Raw genomic sequence first — 17,581 nt, forward strand, 5'->3', positions numbered from 1 at the left:
ACGGCTAAGTACTGCATATAGGACCCCAAGATGCTGTTCTTCAATAGCTAGTACTTCCATCAAGCGTCCTCATCAGAGCTCATGGTTTCTTCATATATAAAACCCCAGTCCTCCTCAATACTTAGCAACGTAGCGGACTTAACAAGTTCTTTCACTTCACTATCTTCTAAATGATTCACATCTAAGTCCTTGCTCGCATTTTGAGCATGGATTCTCTGAAGACGCTCATCTGGTGGTGAAGGGGTTCTAAGTCGACGCACTGAACGGCGTCTTCTGCCGAGACTAGCGGCCTCGCTATCTTTTTGCCGGCGCTCGAAATGAGCCAGGAGAGGTGCTGAGGGGTCTTCATCATAGTGAGCTTCTCGGCGGTAGAGGTTGGTGGATTGGTAGCGGGGGCCTTGTACAACGCCTATAACTGGGTTTGATGTGAGCTTTAGACATTGGCTGTCTAGATATGTTTGTCTCGAATAATCGGCGATATTTGCGTCTGAAAGCTCATCATCGGTGAGCATTTCATCGTCATCCCTCGCCGGGGTGGGTGGAGCCGGTTCCGGGTGTGGAATCAGGGGTATAGGCCGGCGCCGGCGCCCGAGTGGTGCCCGGAAGTGTCATCATGTGCGATTCTAGGATATCCCGCTCATCAGTTGATAAGATGAAGCAACGGCCTGTGGCATCACCGATGGCAAGCTTGGAGTTGTCCGGTGAGAAACCGCCCCAAGCGATCGGTCCAGGGGCTGTAAGAATATCACGGACAAAGGGGTTCTTCAGCTTGCGGACATTCCAGACCTTCACCACACCGTCACTCGATCCAGTGTAGAATCGATCAAGGCTCGTATTCCACGCCGTGAACTTGACGCCCGTGTCTTCCTTCTCGCGATCGCCGTAATACTCTTCAATGGGTTTTCCATGTCGCAACGTGTGGATGGGCTTGTCACCCTGTGCTGTGTCCCATATATAAACCTTTCCATCGGTACAAGCCGCAGTTACGTAAGCGTGCCCAGGTGAGTTGGGCACAATCGTCAGCTCGTTGATGTCAGAAGCATAGCAGTCAAGAGCTTGATGCTGACAAAATCCAATGCCATTCAAGCGATCCTTATCACGATGAAATACGTGGACTTGTGTTCTGACATTGCGGGGAACGTTGTTCATCCCCGTAGGTGTTACCCCCACCAGAAAAAGGGGTAACGTTGGATGCCAGGCGACTTCGAAGACGTTGGCCGTTGAAGCTGTTATCACAGGGATCCGAACACCCTGTTCCGCATCCCAGAGGATAATCTCTCCTGAACTCCTCTTGTCCTCGGGAATGTCTAGATCGTCGCCTGTCAAGCTGCGAGGAGAATACCCAACAAGAAGCAAATGCTGACAGCCCTTAGCTCGTCCCCACTGCATTGTTGCTGGGAAGTATGCCCACTTCTCTGAGCCATCAGCATCAGTTCGTGAGCATGAGAACGTCTGGTAGGTACTGTTCGACTCATTTCCTTTTGTTATGGTGTAGATGCGCACGGCATCAGTTGGTGAATCTGCAGCCGTGGCCACGCGACCAGATCCATCCTCTGCAGCAGCCACGAAGTTGACATTGCCCGTATGTTGCCATGTTGCAATGGCCTCCATGTGTTCTCCTTTCGGGTCAACCTTCCATACTTTGACCGTCTTATCAAAGCTCGACGTATAAGCTAAGTCATCTTCAGCGCTGTAGTCGCATGACACGACTGATGAGTATAGCCAAGGATCCTGGCTCTGGCGCATGGCCTCTGTGGAATTCCCCCCCTTTTCGACCCGTGGACGAGGTATTCGGTGATCGGGGAAGGACCGCAGCGTACCCTTTCCAGTTGAACAAAGGAGCAAGTTTCCAGGTCTGTTGTATTGTTGGTTATGCGTATCAGAGTGTGTAGTAGTGCCACATAGAAAGCTCTCTCTCGAGACCCATGCACCTGTGGTGATATCACCAGCGCAATTGGTGAACTCAGTTACAACCTGGAGATCGTCCTCGCACAATCTTTTAAATTCGGCTTGGAAGTTCAGGTATTCCCGAGTGCGTTGAAAGCCCTGGCTGCCTTCCATTTCTCGAGCCATCAACAAAGACGAAAGCCTGCTAGTCCTTCTCATTTGACCTTGTTGTTTTTTTGTCTCCTCCGTAACATGCTCAGCAGTGAACGAAAGGACTCGTGGTGTCTCTGCGACCTTTCCTGCCCACAAGTCCGAAGCAAATGCGCTCATGTCTCGTATGGTTCGTCCAGGTATCGGTATCAGAGGGCGATTTCGTAGTCGGATCTGCTCCATCATAGATTCGCGGGTTGCCGGTATGTGCTTGTTCTCATTTTGTGATATTTGGCTTATAATCTCGGCGATGTCCTCAGGACTGAAGTCCACATGGTAGACAATGGGTTGTGCGATAAGTCCATTGTTAACAGCCACCGGTTTCTTTGTTCCCTCCTCAATAGCTTTGCGATGTGCTGCCGAAAGGTAGGGTCGTTCGGAAATCTGGTAATAGCGGTTACTGGGCTTCGGTTCCCGTCGCTCCCGAGGTTTATAAGGCTTCCTTTCGACATATTGAGGAAGCTCTGGTTGATGTGAGGGTTGCGACGTGAGCGCGTCGTAGAATATGGGAGAGTCCCGGTCTTCAGACTTTCTCGTTGCTTCCGTGTTCACGATCGTCGGTGCTGTTTGTCCTTGCGGCTGAGATTTCGGCGTTGACCTCGGTGGTGGTAAGAGCTGAGGCTCTGGTGTTTCTGAAGATAGAGGAGATATGCGAAACTCCTTCCAAATGTTAGCAAACAAGCTCCCGCTGTGGCTTCGTCACACCCACAGAACCCCCCGCAAGACCCCTAACAACATCATGCGCCTGGATCGCAAGCACGTCTAGATCCTGCTGACTCAAGTAGCCACCCGTCTCGTCCCATCTTCTCCTAAAGAACTTGTTGATGCTGAGCTCCGTTACCGTCTAGATCCCTAGTTAGCCATAGAGCCTTCCCATATATAGCCTTCTTTGTTACCTTGATAGCCAGGGCGTTAACATGGTAAACATCCCTCGAGAGATGCCCAACAGCCCTCTCTACAAGCGGCGTAACCTGGCTTAAGAGGCACTCCTTGACGCCTCGCTTTCTCTGTAGGCCTGTACTAACGCGTCTCCGTTTCGGAGGTGGTTCATCGCAGGGTACCGGGAGGCTATTTAGTATAGATATAGGTGCATGTGGCATGCCGCCATGTTTGACGAGCGACCTTGTAGTTGTTAGCCCTAAACCCATCAGGAAACGCGTCGAGGATTTGAATAAGAAGGGAAAAGGGCCAAAAATATGACGTTAAACGCGTAAAGGACGTGAATCACTTACTTCATGGCCCTATATGGCGTTGATGTGGTGATAAGGTGGGTTAGAAGCATCAAAAGAGTGTCTAGTAAGCCTAAAGAAGGAGAAGCTATTAATCCGGACTACTATTTATAGTTAGGGTTAAAATAGTTATTAATACTAAGTTATAAGTCTATTAATATATAAACTAGCTATATAACTTAGTTTAGCTTATTTTTAAAAACTATAACTTTCAATAGGCTTTTATTTCTATTTATTTGTAACGCTGGTCTGTAAGTTATTGTAATCCGGGGGGTTATAGGGGGGTTACAGCAGGTTATAAGGCATGTACAGCAGTGTAATTTGTTACGGTGTTAGGCAGCATTCTAATCCGTTAGACCAAAAGATAAGCAATAATAGCTAATCCGTTAGCTAGTATTGTGCTGCTCACACTATATTACGCCTGTGACCCTTCTGTAACCACAGTGGCCTCACAACCCGTAATATAATTACTGGTAAAACAGTGATTATTGTGGATCTTTTTGGTCTATTGTGCAAGATTTGCATGCTGCCAAACCTTGTTACATTATTTTAATATCATACTATTAAAATTCTTAAAATATTACTTCTCTAAGGCTTTATAAAGCTTTAGAACTTAATATATTAATAAAATATTATATTAAAAAACAGTTTTAGCTAAAGTATTGCTTTTAAATAAGAGTTTATAAGAATAAGGTATTGTAGTATTCTAGCTATAGAATATACATTAAGAAGATCAAGAACGTAGGCTGTATAACACTTTCAAAAAGTCCAGTATTAGGCGGAAAAATATCTTTCAAGAAGTAAGGAAGCATTAATCAATAAGTAGCTATGCATTGACAGTACACTGTAATCTTCATTTACAAGTTCAAGCCGCTCAACATCTTCAACATATATAGAAAATCTGGAATGCAGCTCTAACGCCAAAAAAAACCACATCTTTGAGCTAATAATCACAACATATTTTACAGCTTGTTCTTTCCAACAGGCTCCTGGGCAGCAAGCTCCTCATACATGCGGTCAATATGCTCCCTGTAGGCCTTGGCGGCCTGGGGGCGCTTAAGCTTAAGCCTAATAACAACGTCAGCGCATATACTCCAAACAAGACAAAATTAGGGGGAAAACTTACGTAGGGGTAAATAGACCGTTGTCGATGGTAAAAGGATCAATCTCAAGATGGGCATTGCGCACCTTCTCGAAGCTGTTGAACTTGTGCTTCTTGCCAATGCCGTCGAGGACCTTGAGGAACTTGGCTTTCACCTTGGGGTCGTTAGCGGCGAGGCGGAGATCGGCGACCTGGTTGGGTGCGATGGTCTCCTGGAGAATCTTGCTAGCGAAAGGGGCAAAGTTCTCAACGTCGATACCGAAGATGGCGACCAATGAGGACTGAGTACCATCACCATGAACATAGGCGGCGTTGATGAGGTTCGTGCTACCCATGTAGACGTTCTCAATGCGCTCAGGGGAGATGTACTCACCCTGAGCAAGCTTGAGAACGTTCTTCTTGCGATCAATGATCTTGAAGCGGCCCATCTTGTCAACCTCGCAGATGTCACCACTGTGGAACCAACCATCGGCGTCGAGGGTCTTCTCGGTCTCCTCGGCGTTCTTGTAGTACTCGCGGAAGATGACGGGACCACGGAGGAGAAGCTCACCACGAGGGTTAGGCTTGTCATTCACGGTGTAATCAAACTCGGGAACTGACTCGAGGCAGAGTTCCACACAGCACATGGGGCCGCCGATGTTGCCGGTGGTAAAGTCACCCCGTGCCTGGATAGATCCGACGGCATACGTCTCGGTCATGCCAAAGCCCTGTGCGAAGTGGTTTGCGAAAGCGGCGCGCAGGAACTCTTGGACATCAGGATCAAGCTGAGCACTGCCGCTGACCATGCTGTGGACTCTGTCCATGCCCACGGCGGCCTTGACCTTGGGGGTCCAGATTCGGTCGTACAAGAAGTGGGTGTTGGAGGCCTTTCCGGGAGGGAGTCGCATGTTGGCCTTCTTGGTGTCAATGACACGTCGTGAGAGAGCGCCCCGGACACCATCGGCTTCAATAGTAGCAGTGCGAATGGCAGAGTTGAAGCGGTTGAAGAGTCGAGGAACTGAGATGAAACCAGTGGGCTTGAGGATCTTCATGTCATCGACCAAGCCTAGAATGTCACCTCGGAAGAAACCAATGGCAGCGCCCTCAGCAACGGCGATCTGATCGATGAGTCGTCCGTAGATGTGGGCCAGAGGTAGATAGGACAGGTGAACGTCCTTGCTGCTCACATTGCCATTAGTTCGACCACCTGCGATGGCAGAAACGGCGTTTCCGTGGGTGATGAGAACACCCTTGGGGTTGCCAGTTGTACCGGAGGTGTAGTTGATGGTGCAGATGTCATTGCGGCTGGGAGCACGAGGGGCACGTCCAGACTTGGCGCCAATCTCCTCAACCTGAGCCATGGAGTAGATCTGGATGCCATGATGAGAAGCAATCTCATTGAGGACGGAGGCCTTGGTGTGGGAAGCCAATTCACCCTGCGCAAGAGGATCGAGAGAGACAATGAGCTTCAAACCAGGTAGCCGGGGAGACATCTTAAGAAGAACAGGGATGTGGGGGAGGGAGCAGACAACACAGGCGACCTCGGCATGGTTGATGATGTATTCTGTTGTGTCGGGACCAAGAGTTTCGTAGAGAGATACCGAGTAAAGTGATTGAGAAGCAATACCGAAGTCTAGTAATTAGTGTGTCAGCAACTACAACCACATGCTCAATGTCTCTTATGCAGGTTCACGGCACAAGAGGGGCAACCTTACCGGCGATCTGCCACTCAGCCCTGTTCTGCGACCACAAACCGACACCGTACTTTTCAGGAGAATAGTTGATGGCCTTGTGAATCTCAACGAGACCGGCACCGAAATTCTTCCTTCGGGCGTCGAAATCACCGTAGCTGATCCAGTCGTACTTGTCCTCCCACTGCTGAGTCGCCTGGTTCCAATGGCGGGTTCCGAGACATCTCGAGTTGGGCCACTTGCGCGCACTCCTCTCAAGGACGTCGTGTGTCGAATTGATACCAGGCTCTAGCGCTGTGACGAGGGGACCATCACCAACTGCCCAGTGTCTGTAGGCGGCGGTGCGGTTAGGTCGTTCTGTACCGGGTACGGGAATACCGTAGGGTTTTCCGGGGGGAGGGACTGTGGTGAGCCTCTTGTATAGGGCGTCGTAGTCTTTTTGTGTCTGGAGAGCCATGGTGAAGATCGGAGGCGAGGAGTCAAGTTGCTGGAGGGGTTACAGTTTTGGCGAGGCGAGGCGAGGCGAGACAAGGACACAAGGACACGGAGCGAGTCGATTGCTGCGGGGAGAGAAGTATGCTTGGAGCTGTTCTGTTACCCAAGCGAGAGAGAGTAAGTGGGAAGAGGACAATGGGTTGGTTGAATGCAGGTATTCGGAGGAACACAAGCACAAGGAGCCAGTTGATCCCTTGCAGATAATTACTGGTAAGGCTTAATCACAGAATAAAAGCAAAAAAGGGAGGGAAGAGGTAGGAAAAGAGAAACGAGATTAGGATTGGGTTTTTGAAGAAATTCAGTTCCAAGGCTTTCTGGACAAGTTTCCGAGCCTGGCGAACGCCATCAAGTTAAGCGCAAAAGTGGAAGAGCGTAGACCGAGGCGCGTTGCGCAGTCTGGTACGCCATTACGCCCATGTGCCTCGGCAGCCCCAGATTTCGTGGAGTAGCACAGGTCTGTAGCTAGCAGAATATGGGATAGCGGCACTTGGAGAAGACCTGGGGGAGTTGATAAATTCCCCTGATTCATTCATTCCCCCGCGATACATCCATTGATACAATGTCTCTTGAATCCTTGAGGCGCGGGACGTGGCCCTTTTTGAGTCAAGTGAACCGAGGATGTGATTATAGCATCCACAGTTGAAGCTGTGTATGGGGTTTATTGGAGAGAATGCGGGGGACAGACTCATATCCTCAAGGCACCCTCTGAACCCTCCTCATTCAATCCAATATTCAGAGCAATACTCTCAGCTCGTCAGCACTTATGTCTATGGCTTAGAGACACATCAGCAGCCAAGATACACCGCCAAGAACGAGAAGCAGCACAAGGAGGTATCACCAAACTACACATGTTAGTGCCCGTAACACATCAAAATCCATCACTGGTTCTCGTCGTAAGCACCTTGTTGTACCCTCCGATCCAATTCAATGGAAGGCTCGGGCGTCCAACGGACGCTAGCTCTCCCGAAGACCTGGAGATCACTGTCGTAAGCTGCAGTTGGTCAATTTTCCAGACCGGTACGTTCGGGCCCTTTAAGTTTTTTCTAATGTTTTCGGTTACATGTGAATTTCCATCGATGACAAAAATGTGGCTGAATGTTGGACTGAATTGGCTCTTGGTGTTGCGGCCTGCTGATCTGTCGTTCCTCGTGATCCTTAACGTAAGCAATTTTCTATTGGGCGTTGTTGATCCTTGAGGATTGCTTTGTATCTTGCGACCGTATTCAGTTCTTGGTGTTTCGCCCGACACTCCTCAAGTCTTCCTACATTTTACCTCAAGTAGACTAAGTGCCTGCAACCGTAAGCGAAGTGTCTGGTGTCTCGTTCTTTCCAACGTGCCTTATAGTTCTCTCTTCCTGATTGGACCAGTCCAAGCAGTCATGAGTTTCGAACCTTTCCAAACCTCAGCTCGCTAAGAATATCTTTCTTCTCCCATCATCTCTAACCGAGTCTATTTCTATGCTTAAAAACAACCTCGAAACGAAAACTGCTTCACTGCTAACAGGTACAGCCAACTGATACAGTGACATTCAATCCCCGAAACGACGTCATCACCATCAATTATGGATCACCTTACCTAACACCAACTCTTCGTTCAGTGTCAAAGCGGCTCGCGTCAACACGTGCATTTCTTGATGGCACTCACGATATTGGATGAGTTGGCATAACCCGTGCCGATCACCATCACAAATTCGTCAGAAACATCGTGTCTGGCGCCAAAAGCATGCCATCCATCAATGCTCCGTATCGCGGACGTTGTATTCGGCGCTTGTTGTCTCGACAAAACACACACGATAACGATGGATCGAGTGATCTTTTCAGGTCAATTCAAGTTGAATAGCCACATTAGGACATGAAGCAACAGTATTGCTGCCGCAAAGATATCTGGTCTGGTAAAAGTTACCACGTTCTTAAGCCTCCTTTTCAATGCCCCAAGGATTAGCTGCTTAGGTATGCATAAATCCAAGATCTACCGAGATCTACAACGAGCCCGTCTCAAACAACGACACTCGCGGGGTTTCCCTTTTGGAAATTACAGTTGTTTTATCTACATGGAAGTGTTTGATAAGAGAAATATCCCTTTTATGCGGTGGACGGTGGCGGCCCCTTACCACCATCAAAACGCTACGTTACTCGGCATAAGATACAACGAAGAAATAAAAGAGGGACTGTTTCATATCGACCTCGATCCTGTCCGTGTCTCAGGCCCCCTTCGTCAAAACACGACCTGATGCAGAGAACCGCCTTGACTCGACGAGATTGGACGTGTTAGCGTCAATGCCTTTAACCTAGAGTTTCGACGATGTCCTAAAAAAAGAAAAGGCTCACACTCTTTTTTGAATTTGTTCTGTTTTCTTAGTAGTGGCCCCTTGACGGGTCCCACGGTCTCTCTCTCGGGCCATCTCCCTTGGATCGTCCACGCCCCCACATGGTCCCGAGAGAATGTCTCGTCAGCAGGTCTTTGGTTTTATATCTATCGATTCCCACGTTTTCGCCCATCGGGCCTATTCCCACGACGATTCCTGTCTTTTTTCTTTCTCTTATCTTATATTATCGTTGGGGTTGAACATACTTGCGTCGTTATCATCTATCGCATGAGTTGAACTTGTAATCTTCAACTTTTACTCTCTCTCTCTGTCTGCGCTGTTTCTTGGACCAAATAATATTGCCACCATGAGTCGGATCGCTTTTCTATCGCTGCGAGCTCTGCAGCTAGCTTTATCTATTGCCAGTATCGGTCTGAGCGCGTATGGTACGTTGACGATATCCACAATAGTCTTTCGTCTGGGAAGCAACTAACAGTCTCAGTTGTCAACGATTATAACCAGCGAAGCCGAAACTCAGCGCCATCACCGTTTACCTATCTCATGGTCTCTTCCATATTCTCGATTATATCGGTTGCCTATCTCTCACTCACTCCTCTATTCGTACCGCGCATCTACCACCAATATGCCGCTGTAGTCGTCGAATCCGTCAACGCCGCTCTGTACTTTGCCGGATTCATCGCCATCGCCGTGTTTATCGGATCGCTTATCATGTGTGAGGGGACTGTTTGCTCTTGCGCTCGTGCCGATGCCGTTGTTGCTGCGGGTCAGTTCACGGCGTGGATCACAACAACTGCTTTCACTGCCAAGGATCTATTTAAGAAGGCTTTCCAAGAACCCAAGAAGGATGACGAGGGTCGAGAAATGGGGCAGGCATAAGAAATCGAGCAGGAAGTACATGAACACCACATAACAAAAGCCCGGGACTTGGTCCTCGAATGATGGAATTGAATCTCTATTGGAAAGGATAGATGGGTATTAATGACAGGCGTTTGGGCATTTTTAGGAAAGACAAAATGGCAGTGCTATATTGAGTGGCCTGGCTATACTGTCAAAGGAGTATATCGGCATGGGAGATATCATACCCAACCTGAATTTCTGGCCTGGAATGGGAAACTCGGCGTTTTCTGCGTTATAGTTTCACAGCCTTCTGTAGCAGAGGCTGATAGCGCGTTTGATATGAAAGTCAAAGAAGCTGTTGAGTTGGACTGGCTTCTAATTCATTCAACCAAAACCATTGAGCTATTTCGTTCGGTCGCTTCGGCGTATGTGAAAATCACGACATGTGTACGTCAGCAGAGCCGAAGACCCCGAGACTCGGATCGAAAGAGGAAGATGTGAAGTCGTACGAGAAATATATACTTATATAAGCTGAGGTAAGGTAGTCGGCGTTCATACTAGTCGGCGCCGGGTGAACGGGCCGGTTGGTGGCTTGAAGAGATATGTTTCTCGGTCAGTTTTTCGCTTGTGCTACGGTCGAAGAAGAGAATGGGAATGTAGTGCGTGGTAATTGCACCATTGGACCTAGACTTTGGGTCATGGTGGGGGACATGGAGAGCTGAGGACGATATCGTCTAATGTTATATATTGCGTGGGAGGTGCAATACCACGTTCAGCTGATTGGACTATACATCTGTATCAGGTTTACGTGACATCCTTTCTGCTGCAAAGGTAAGAAGCTTATCTATTTCCTGGAAACCAATCGAGTTCCTGTCCTCGTATACACTGTAGCATTCATCAACCCCGCATATCATCATCATCATGACAAGCCCAACTAATTATACAAAACACGTAATTAATTCATCTCCAGCCGAGAAACTAAATCATAAACGGTTCTCGGCGGTTCTCGGTTATTGCACAATACATACATTTGCAGCTGTCAAACGACGATCAAGCCATTCGCTTTCTCAAACAGTAAAGACAGCTCAAGCAAAAGCGTGGGGAGCTCGATGGCGTGCTACGCGGGGTCCTAGTGAGCCATGCCCAAAGAGGCTTGGATGCACAAGAATAAGAGCACCTGAAAGTGCATGTTGGATGAGTTGCGAGCGAGTATAAAGGGGAATGGGTTGATCTGTGAATTGTTGTTTTGTTTACTCTTTATTCTCCTGCTGTTCACATAGATTAGATCTTTTGACACCGGAAACGGGATTCATCATGGCTGAGGAACTTAGCAAGAACTTTGAGACACTGCAGCTTCACGCGGGGTATGTTTTATTCCTTATTAGCCTCCGCTCTGATGGTGGACTTTTCAACTGCTATACAGCTGCAGTTGATGGAATAACATTGTTTGGAAGAACTAAACTAACTCGTTTCCTTCAGAGCTGAGGTCGATCCTACCACCAAATCACGAGCTGTCCCTATCTACGCTACAACCGTATGTTCTCACAAGCTACTTGGAGCTCTCATAGCCTCGCATCATGAATTAATCACTAACACTGTATTCAGAGCTATGTCTTCGATGACTCTGCTCACGGAGCTAGGCTCTTTGGTCTCAAGGAATTCGGCAACATCTACAGCCGTATCATGAACGTGAGTTCTCAACTCCCAGCCCGGCTTAACCCACCACTTACACAGCCAGCCAACTGTCGATGTTTTCGAGAAGAGAATCGCAGCTCTCGAAGGCGGTGTCGCAGCCCTTGCTGCCTCATCAGGCCAGGCTGCTCAGTTCCTCGCCATCAGCACCCTCGCTCAAGCCGGCGACAACATCGTCTCTACTTCTAACCTCTACGGCGGCACTTACAACCAATTCAAGGTCTTCTTCCCTCGTCTGGGCATCAAGACCAAGTTTGTCGATGGTGACAAGCCTGAGGACATTGCGGCTGCTATTGATGATAAGACAAAGGCTGTCTATGTTGAGAGTATTGGAAACCCCAGGTATAACATTCCTGATCTGGAGGCTATTTCCAAGGCTGCTCATGAGAAGGGTGTTCCTGTTATTGTAAGTCAACAATTCTGTACTAGGCTGTCCGCTGGGTTGATGGTTATTTTTAGGTCGACAACACCTTCGGTGCTGGTGGCTACTTCATCCGCCCTATCGATCACGGTGCTGATATTGTCGTTCATTCTGCCACAAAGTGGATTGGAGGCCATGGAACCACAATCGGCGGTGTCGTCGTTGACTCCGGAAAGTTCGACTGGGGCAAGAACGCTGCTCGATTCCCTCAATTCCACGAGCCTTCTGAGGGATACCACGGTCTCAAGTTCTACGAGACCTTCGGCAACATCACCTTCATCATCCGCGCCCGAGTCGAAATCCTCCGTGATCTCGGTTCAACTCTCAACCCCTTCGCCGCTCAACAGCTCCTCCTCGGTCTCGAGACTCTCAGTCTCCGCGCTGAGCGTCACGCTCAGAACGCTCTCGCCCTTGCTCAATATCTTGAGAAGAGCCCCTATGTCAGCTGGGTTTCGTACCCTGGTCTCGAGAGCCACCCCTACCATGAGACGGCTAAGAAGTACCTCAAGAGAGGCTTCGGTGGTGTTCTGAGCTTTGGCGTAAAGGGTGGTGGTGCTGGAAGTGAGGTTGTTGATGGCTTCAAGCTTATTTCTAACTTGGCCAATGTCGGTGATGCCAAGACACTTGCTATTCACCCCTGGAGCACCACTCATGAGCAGCTCTCTGATGAGGAGAAACGCAGCTCCGGTGTCACTGAGGTACGTCATCCTTAACACTTGATTTGAGTTCATCTTGCTAACAAAAACAGGACTTGATCCGAATTTCGGTCGGCATCGAACACATTGACGACATCATCGCCGACTTTGAGCAGTCTTTCAAGGCTGCTGCTGATGCTACCACCAAGGGCGAGAAGAAGGATATCCCTGTAGGTGACAAGGAGGCCGAGGCCCCTCTTGCCCCTTAGAGAGACGCAAGACTGAGTGTTTGAAAAGGGACTATGATTAGGAATGGCTTTATGAAATACCCACTAGGAGCTTGGAGAGAAGAGAAAGCGATCTTGTTCATCATGAAATTGTGCAATACCATTAGCTTGTGAACTTGCTTAAGAATGACAAAAGAATATCCATATTGCTAGAAATGCCTCCTTGCTTGTGTGTAACAGATGATGGTACTATGTCCCTTCTCGTAACTTATCCTCAGCGTTTCATTCTTCGAGGTTGTAACCGGGCCGCTTCAGTCCAACCTTGCACCCCGACTTCACCAGCCATAGCACGCGCCTGGTCGAGGGTAATGTTATCATAAACAGAACTCTCCTCTGCATCATGCTTCTCATCGTCTATCCCTTCGACCGCTGTACCATGCTGACCAGCTCCCTCACCCTTGGATTCATCGTCAGGATAGGTACCCTGGCCACCGATGCAAGTAGGCTCATCCCACAATCTCAAAGCAAGAACCATGTGAATACCAAGAACATCTTTCGTCTTTCCATTCATCTCAAACACTTTGTCGGGCCGAATCGAAAACCCATCCTTTTCGTTGCCGATGATTCCAACCTGCGCACATAAGATAGCATTATCAAGGGTATCCTTAGTCCTGATAACCCATTTGGGCATGGGTCTGAATGAATGAATATATCTCTTTGGGACCATAGCGTCCGGTCCATTCTTCTCTACAGCCTTATTTTTCTTCCCGACTACTCGAACGGCTTCCCAGCTTTGATAGTGGACACTCCTGATAGCGCCCTTTATCTCTCTGATCACTGCTGCGGTGCGAAGCGACTCCTCTTGTTGGACGAGAGCGACCGACTTGTCGAGTTCTTCCAGTTCAATGGCAGTTTCGACGAGAGATGGAAAGTCATCGCCGATTTCTGAACGGGCATTCTGAAAGTCTTGAATGAGTTTGCGAGCGTTTTCGATGAGCTCATCGTGGCTCTTTACTCTCCCGATGAAATGGCCACTCTGCCATGACTGATGAATGAGTTAGTTTAACTCCGCAATGGACTGTAGAACGGTTTCGTTTACCTTTTTGCAGTAATACTCCATTCTTTTTCCTGAATACTAAATCAAGAATGCAAGCATCAAGATGAGGCTTGCCACAGCCTGGTACGTTGGATGCTGATGTTGTGACTCACGTTCACAACGATGAGATCTACAGTCCCGTGACCACTCCTTCAAGATCCTATCATTTCAGTCGTCATCCTGAGGCACTGAAACGTATTGAGCTGCCTGCAGCTACTGTTAATAAATGAGAGTCATTCCTTCGAACAGGGACATGGTAACCAAGCTACTCTGTATGTGCCAAGGTGCAGGAGCTTGGTGGTGTCAAGATGACGCAGCAAACTAGGACTATCAACCACATGATGTCTTTCCTAGAGGCTACCAAACCCTTGAAAGAAACAGTAATGTATTGTTTCTGTCAACTCGTTTATGAGCAACGTAACTAGGGCATGTCTGAGAATGAAGAATGACAGCTTTCCAGTAATCAGCCACAAGAGCAAGAGAGATTGATAAACTGACGAGACTAAAAGACATGATAAATAGTAATAGGGCACGGGAGTCTCAGGGCTTCGGTCGCCAACAGTAAAACCATCATATCTGATATGTGAGTGTGAGGATAGTTGATTCATGCCAATATGATAACAAGGGTATAAATGTCCTTTTAACAAATAGCGCGTGACATCAGGTAGTCGGAATAACGCAGAATTACGAAGACATGAAATCGAGAGCTATGCGTAAGGGTGAACATAATTATCTGCATGATGAGCATGGCAAGGCGAGTGTGGAATATAAGTGAAATGCTTTTCGAAGAGGGATCAAGATGAAAAGAAAAATGAGGCCAGCATTTTGAACTCTAGTGAAACTATAAAAAAGAATGTAAATTAACCACTGGGACATGTCCAAAGATCTCAGTAGTTTCGAGCATCCATCATTCTAAGATACCCAGCTACACTAGGCGGATGAATAAGATACTTCGAGCTAAGAGTGAACGAATTGAATGGAGCACTCGTAACTTGTATAAAAAAGGCACTTTAGTGATCTGGCCAGCTCTAAAACTTGACGCAGTTGCTTGGGGGCTGCTGAGCCGTGATAGGCGCAACCATATCAACGTCAGCATACTATTTTGACAAGTGTTAGTATAGACATACCACTTACATACTATTAGATCTCCCCTGGCACTGTGACAAGTCAGAGGATTATAAGAAAGTTCAAATTCATCATGAGTTTGTCGATCTTATAAACGCGTACTTTTGGCCCCATGAGTCTGGTATCGAGGGACCAAGATACAGGAATTCCAAGCAGCCTGCAGCTGGCTAGCCCTTGCGTCCTTCGCTAAGCTATTGCAATTACTTGCCAAACTACTTCACTTTAGCTAGAGTACTCGCAGTGGTTAATATTGGAGTTGATCACATATGCGGAATTCTGACGTCACAAAATATCCATATATGTTTTCCTCTCGAGATAATGATATCTCCTGTACTAAAGCCGCCCTGTGATCTCGCTTCCAGATCTGAGAGAATTCGACGTCATGGTAGAATGAGCCATTACACAAGCTGTTAATGATCATCAAGCCCCCACACGTGGGAGGGAGCTACCCCTTAGATCTATCGTGAGACTGATAATAGATTAACGTTGGACGTAAGACTCCATAGAGTACATATAGAGGCGTCTATCGGCTGTGAAATGACAGTAAAAAATAGCCAGACCCCATGATAAATCACTTTCAAGATGAAAGTCACACATAAGACGACAGATATACAGCTACCTAAAGCGGTACTGGACACGACTCTTAATGACCTTTACCGCAAGATTACCCCTAACCACAAATACATCTACCAGGGTGGCCCCTTTACAAGCAGTAAGGGGTCACGCACAGAGAAGGAGAATTCAGCAACGGCCATCAAGTATCTCTCACTCGTAAATCAACGGGGCGCTTTCGTATGTGGCACAGCGCCAGTCATCTTCTTCTATATGGACGGAGACTCAAAGAAGAGAGACCATGATCGGAAACAGGTCGCCAAGACGTCGGCGACACTTCCCGATTATCAACGGCCACAACCTGTCTTTTGTGAGGGACCTGATTCGATCCCTATCAACGAGACTGGAATTGACTTACTCGCCTGTAAAGTCGTTCATGATAGTTTAGAGAGACACAGCAACGTCGTTCCACTCGAGACACATTGGTTCCTTAACTCGAAGCGTGCCTTGGCAGACTCTGGTCTTCCTACACCGAAGTGTGTCATCATAATAGTCAAAGGTATCCCTAAAGATGCGCAATCATGTTGCGCTCCTTGTACAGGCTGTGGTCTTGACAGCTTCGTTATTCCAGGAGACTGTACTGGTAACAGGGGAACATGGCTCAAAGAGCAGAGTCAGCGAATATACGACGCACTCAAGTCTCATCCCCTTCCATTCGTGCTCAAGAGCCAAGCAACATTTGGTGGTGCAGGGACGTTCATTGTCAAGACTGAGGAGCAACGGCAAAAGATTATTGATAACCTGGGAAAGGGGTTTCTCGGCCGGTTACTCTCCTCTGTCAACGCGGATAACTCGCATCTCGAGCCCGCAACAATGCTTCTTTCAGACATGATACAAAATCCAATTGGTGACTATGGAATGACGGTTTTTAACAACAAGAAGGGGCAAGAACCAGTGTTTCTAGGAGTGTCCAAACAGATGATTCAAGATAGTACAGCTTGGGTTGGAAGTACAATCGACTACCGCCAACAGAGCGGGTTGAGACTCAAATTTGAAACGCTCACGAACCAGATATCGGAATGGCTTCAATCGTACGAGTACATTGGTCCTGCAGGAGCAGATGTCCTTGAGGACGCAGATTGCTTTCACGTGGTTGATCTCAATGTTTGCACAACAGACTCTTGCTATCTGCCATTACTACGAAAACATTTTACAAACCGAGAACTTTACATTGCATCATCCTTCTCTACTGAGGTGCAACAGCGTCGCGACGAGTTTCTGGATATGTTCAAGGCTGAGTTTCAAGACGGTCGTATGTGTGTGATAAGCTGGTATGAAGACCAAGAAAAGGGGAGCAGTTTAGCAGAGCTTGTTATTGGAGGAGGAGAAGGTGACGATAGATTGAAGGAACTCATGGATCGTGTTAATGAGATGTCGAAGAGTGTTACCTTTTAGCTTCAACCAATATGCTTGGATAATGTCGATGGAGGATATGCGAATGTACTATCGCAATTTGGGATTACCGTATTTTACCAGATGCAGATTCAGTTCGTATAGCAAATGCAGGGTCTCGACGGAGAATATGATCCGAATGTCATTGCAGGATAGGTCAAAGACTCAGTGGTTGGTGGAACGTGAGAGGGCGGGGGATCAACACCAGGCGGCCGACCCTTGGGTGTTAGTGGCATAAGACAGTCTAGAATAGCTTCAGCCACTTGAGCTCAGGAACAAATTGGAAGAATAAATAATGATTACAAAGCCTCAAAATACGAGGAAATCAAGCATATTTCTAAGTCTATTTCCTAGTCTGAATACCACTCTTTTCAGTGTAAAGAATGATGTCTTTGGGTGGTGTAGCACTCAAGCTTTCAGCTTCAACCAACCACCATAAAATAGCTGCATGCGCATGGCTTGGTAATAGTCCAGTCAGCTCTCCCTCATCAACTAGACGCGGGCTGAAACAAAGGTCAGAATCTCTATCCATCTTAGCAATCATACAAATAGAGCCTCCTCCTTCATTCTTGTCTCCCACCTATCTTTCAATTTCCTTGAAGCAAGAGAACTGTAAATGAGGCT

At 47.7% G+C, this 17,581-nt stretch overlaps 6 protein-coding genes across 6 annotated transcripts; 3 read left to right on the top strand and 3 right to left on the bottom strand.

The window, feature by feature from the left end:
* Positions 1-59: 59 nt before the first annotated feature.
* FOXG_11293 (uncharacterized protein) lies at positions 60-3,334 on the bottom strand (the record flags this gene model as incomplete). Its single annotated transcript, XM_018390882.1, has 4 exons — positions 60-2,757; positions 2,807-2,941; positions 2,994-3,219; positions 3,330-3,334. The coding sequence occupies 4 exons, from the start codon at positions 3,332-3,334 to the stop codon at positions 520-522; spliced, it is 2,604 nt and encodes an 867-aa protein (XP_018249430.1). The 3' UTR covers positions 60-519.
* Positions 3,335-4,060: 726 nt separating this feature from the next.
* On the bottom strand, positions 4,061-7,195 carry FOXG_11294 (long-chain acyl-CoA synthetase). Its single transcript, XM_018390883.1, has 3 exons — positions 6,123-7,195; positions 4,453-6,040; positions 4,061-4,394 (listed from the first exon to the last, which is right to left on the bottom strand). Exons 1-3 carry the CDS (start codon positions 6,553-6,555, stop codon positions 4,289-4,291), a joined length of 2,127 nt encoding a protein of 708 aa, XP_018249431.1. The 5' UTR covers positions 6,556-7,195; the 3' UTR covers positions 4,061-4,288.
* A 2,071-nt stretch (positions 7,196-9,266) lies between these two features.
* Positions 9,267-9,796, top strand: FOXG_11295 (uncharacterized protein; the record flags this gene model as incomplete). Its single annotated transcript, XM_018390884.1, has 2 exons — positions 9,267-9,345; positions 9,402-9,796. The coding sequence occupies 2 exons, from the start codon at positions 9,267-9,269 to the stop codon at positions 9,794-9,796; spliced, it is 474 nt and encodes a 157-aa protein (XP_018249432.1).
* A 1,275-nt stretch (positions 9,797-11,071) lies between these two features.
* FOXG_11296 (O-acetylhomoserine (thiol)-lyase) lies at positions 11,072-12,774 on the top strand (the record flags this gene model as incomplete). Its single annotated transcript, XM_018390885.1, has 6 exons — positions 11,072-11,121; positions 11,237-11,291; positions 11,363-11,446; positions 11,496-11,855; positions 11,909-12,568; positions 12,619-12,774. The coding sequence occupies 6 exons, from the start codon at positions 11,072-11,074 to the stop codon at positions 12,772-12,774; spliced, it is 1,365 nt and encodes a 454-aa protein (XP_018249433.1).
* A 51-nt stretch (positions 12,775-12,825) lies between these two features.
* Positions 12,826-13,993, bottom strand: FOXG_11297 (uncharacterized protein). Its single transcript, XM_018390886.1, has 2 exons — positions 13,832-13,993; positions 12,826-13,777 (listed from the first exon to the last, which is right to left on the bottom strand). Exons 1-2 carry the CDS (start codon positions 13,850-13,852, stop codon positions 13,007-13,009), a joined length of 792 nt encoding a protein of 263 aa, XP_018249434.1. The 5' UTR covers positions 13,853-13,993; the 3' UTR covers positions 12,826-13,006.
* Positions 13,994-15,535: 1,542 nt separating this feature from the next.
* Positions 15,536-16,960, top strand: FOXG_20503 (uncharacterized protein; the record flags this gene model as incomplete). The annotated part of the gene is made up of 1 exon (XM_018400786.1): positions 15,536-16,960. One exon carries the CDS (start codon positions 15,536-15,538, stop codon positions 16,958-16,960), a length of 1,425 nt encoding a protein of 474 aa, XP_018249435.1.
* Between the last annotated feature and the right edge of the window lie 621 nt (positions 16,961-17,581).

Source organism: Fusarium oxysporum, chromosome 1 (genome assembly GCF_000149955.1).
Source record: "Fusarium oxysporum f. sp. lycopersici 4287 chromosome 1, whole genome shotgun sequence".
NCBI lineage: Eukaryota > Fungi > Ascomycota > Sordariomycetes > Hypocreales > Nectriaceae > Fusarium > Fusarium oxysporum.